At 41.5% G+C, this 3,848-nt stretch overlaps 1 protein-coding gene across 1 annotated transcript; it reads left to right on the forward strand.

Moving 5' to 3' along the window:
* Positions 1-1,381: 1,381 nt before the first annotated feature.
* bhlhe22 (basic helix-loop-helix family, member e22) lies at positions 1,382-3,309 on the forward strand. Its single transcript, XM_027004449.2, has one exon. It carries the CDS (start codon positions 1,649-1,651, stop codon positions 2,450-2,452), a length of 804 nt encoding a protein of 267 aa, XP_026860250.1. The 5' UTR covers positions 1,382-1,648; the 3' UTR covers positions 2,453-3,309.
* Positions 3,310-3,848: the final 539 nt, after the last annotated feature.

The following is a 3,848-nucleotide window of genomic DNA, read 5'->3' on the forward strand; positions in this document are numbered from 1 at the left end:
CAAAGAGCATGCCTCAGGCTCTCATCTGCCTGAAAAGTGTTCTATCCCACTGCATGGCCACAGCCCCACACACCCAGTCCACAATTACAATATCTGCACAAGCCCTTACAATTTGCATCTCAACAGAGATTTGTTTTTGCATCACCATCAAGAGCAATAACAATAATAATAAATGTGCATTTGCCTTCAAGTGGATGATATGCCAAGTTTGTTGCATACTAGCGCGTGGTTTACTACGGTCAATTTTGACCACGTGTTTGTTGCCTTTGCATGAACTGTTAACATGTGACCACTTGGTGGCGATACAAGCTCAACAATTCTTTACTAATATGAATTCTATACATTTTTGAGATACCTATAAAATGAACTTCTAAACTCGAGCATTCGTAAAATACAGATTAGGCGATGCAGAGATTATGAGCAATATAAACATATCCGAATTAACCACACAATGAATTTGCTCAATATTTACCCTATTCAGTTTTGGTTTTAACATTTTTATTCGGACCTACATTACAAATCGATTATTAATTATTAATCTACGTTAGTGAAATGTTGCACTTGGGCAAAATAATCATGACTAAGTGAGAAAAATGAAAAATTCACAAATATGACATCATCTATCCTCAAATATCAACTATCACTCTGAGTAAGCAAAAGCAGTTGTCTATATTACAGCCCGGCAGGAAAACAAAGATGAAGGATAGCATAAATGAAAAAATAATAAACCAGTGTCACTGTACTGAACTAAGATCAAAAACGATTTCTCAAACGTAATACTTCAGTTATGACACAACGAAAGCCTAATTTGTTTTAATTTAAAATAATGGATCTGCAAGTAATTGCGGAAAGAGTCAAAGGTTCTGGAAAGCCAAGCGCTCTCCGGTTGCAATAATCTTTAAGAATGATTCTGTCCAAAGTCATTATATACATGTTTAAATGACCACAAAGAGGACACTATGAGCAGCTCTTGCTCACAAATAGACTTGAAAGGGCATAAAGCAATAATCCTAAACACAACTTCATGTAACTAAATACATGAACTACATCTAACTAAATAAAAGAACCGGTCCTTAAATTGACCTTCTGTTTAGGGCACTACAAAAAGTTGAGAACGCATCAGATTCGGACACAAAGGTAAGGCTCTGAATAAAAAAGGACATGCTTTCCTATATGAGCTACAGCCTACAGACGATATCCGGAATGAAAGACTTAAGAGCCTTTTAAAACGCTGCGAGGAACCCCTCCGATAAGAGCGGAGCGCGCGCACTAAGCAGACGGAGAGGACAACCCACACGCGGGAATGTTTGTTACCGTTTTAATCCCATAAATTAAAACGTTAACCTGATTGGGTAGAGTGCTTGGTCCCAATAGGCGAATGCTCTTTATATTAATAACCCGCCTCGAGATAATGATGTAAAAGACTCCCCCTTCTGTTGCTGATGCTGATCGTTTTGAAGATCTGGGGTAAGGTGACTCAAACCACGATAAACGCAGAGCAGAGCACATTAGGAGGAGGCACTGTTTCCTCACCTCACTTGACAAGTGTAGACAGCACTACAACAGCACTTTCTATGACAGAAACGTAACGCGACTATCGAGGACAGCTACAAGAGACGTCTCTATCAAACTGACCTTTTCGGAGATTATGGACAGGAGAATGAACTTGGGTGCACCCGGAGACATTTTTCACAAAAGTCTGAGCGCGGTCTCCAGCAAAAAGATGGACTCTTTTCGACCGACTTCGGGTGTCGAGCCACCTTCCAGGGACCGTCAGTCGCCAATCAGCTGCTTCGACCCGACTGACTCAGACTCCGTTCAGCCCGGAGGGCTGGCAGGAGGGCGAGGAGGAACGCTTGGTCTCCCGACCGGATCTTTGTGTGTGAAATACGGCGAGAGCGCAAACAGGACTTCGGCGGCTGAGAGCAGCGGCGGGGAACAGAGCCCGGACGATGATAGTGATGGCAGGTGTGAGATGATGCTGATGCAAGACGGGAGGACAGCGGTGCCCGGAACGAAGTCTGATGGAGGTAAGAAAAACAAAGAGCAGAAAATGCTGAGGCTAAACATCAACGCCCGGGAGAGAAGGAGGATGCACGATCTGAACGACGCCCTCGATGAACTGCGAGCGGTGATCCCCTACGCGCACAGCCCGTCCGTACGGAAACTCTCCAAAATTGCCACCTTGCTGCTAGCCAAAAATTACATTCTCATGCAGGCACAAGCGCTGGAGGAGATGAGAAGGCTAGTTGCATATCTCAACCAAGGCCAGGCTATTTCGGCTGCGTCGATCCCTGCAACCACAGCTCTCACGCCAGGCTTAGGCGCATACGAACAGCCGCCTGGGTATCCGTTCCCCACCGGAGTTGCAGCCTCCTCCTGTCCCGACAAATGTGCCCTATTCAACAATGTCACCTCCAGCCTCTGTAAACAGTGTACTGACAAGCCTTAAATACTACAGCTAATGACTCTTATAGAAGCACCTGCGCAACCTTGACTTTGAAATTGACACCACTAGACTATTTGGTATGGAGGTCAATAGAAAAGGCTAAAAGAAAACCTTTTTCTTACATCGCGATTTCATGCCAACAATCGCAGTTTTTGTTCAAATACTTGATTGTGTATATGAAGTGGTCTGGAACTGTTGGTGAGAGTGAGTTAAAACCAAACAAAACCTATGTGACTGCAAGACTGGTGAGAAGTGACAGTTTATTCTCTCGCGCAAATACCGGCACTACAGACTGACGAGTATTGACCTGGCAACATGCAACCATAACAAGGCCTGCCACACTTTTCGGGATATTTGCTTAATCTGCAATAATACTGATGCTGCTTTCGGTTAATGTTGCCTGAATGTTTGCTTTTTTTGGTGCATCTTGTAATTTGAAAAGTAGCAACATGACTACCTTAAAGAACAGAGAAGTACATTACAAAACTATGGACTTTTAACTCAAATTAGATTTTAGCATATTTCACATCTTAGTTTAACGTGATAAGTTAAATGATGATATAATACACTACAAGTTTGGTGGAATCGTTAAAGTTGACTTTTTGGTTTGAATTTATTTAAGGACTGTGAATATAGTTAAATTGGTCTGCATGCAAGATTTCGTTCGGCACAGAACCTTCGCTGTAAATTTCGCATATTATTTTCCCCCAGACTCACGCGGTCGGCTATAGATTAGGTAACGGTTTCGGTTTGTTGTCAGGTCAAAATGGTGAGCATTGTAGATACATTCGTTTCAGTATGACTGCAGAGGGCCGTTTGTATATGTTGATGTACTGGAAAGCTTTATTAAAATATTTTGATCAAACTTATACTTTCGCCTGGTTGTCTGTTGTGAGGACGCAAACGATTAAGTGATGAACGGCTGTTGTGTCAGATAAGATAAATACAGTAAGTCCTGAAAAAGATTAGAAAGATAACTAATTTATGCATTTGTCTTGCGTCCTTGGGGTAAATACAGTCTACGGTTTATTACAGGATTTACTTCGTCAACAGAGAAAAACAAACAGAGACAATTCTTGTTTATTTCTTAAAACTTGCTGTGTCTAATAAGTTGAACATTACAATGACAGGATAGTAACATAAGTATAATATACTAAATCAGTAGTATACAGTGTCATAACATGCACAATTATGATGAAACACGAAGCCTTAGAAGAGCATAAGAGTCATCGTGTTGGGAAACGATGCCTCCCTACCATAAGTGGAAATCCTCGGGTGTTAAAAAACTAGGGAGACCCCAAATATTGTTATTAAAAAATTTCCATGACGGTATCTAATGTGTTAATTGGAAAACAATTGTGTATGAAAACTGTCGACTGCAGTACCTACATTTTTTAAT

The sequence above is a fragment of the Electrophorus electricus genome, chromosome 5, assembly GCF_013358815.1.
Source record: "Electrophorus electricus isolate fEleEle1 chromosome 5, fEleEle1.pri, whole genome shotgun sequence".
Classification (NCBI taxonomy): Eukaryota; Metazoa; Chordata; class Actinopteri; order Gymnotiformes; family Gymnotidae; genus Electrophorus; species Electrophorus electricus.

Bases quoted from the DNA above. Each gene is read 5' to 3' on its own strand.
- bhlhe22 (XM_027004449.2), top strand. From the start codon at position 1,649: ATGGACAGGAGAATGAACTTGGGTGCACCCGGAGACATTTTTCACAAA.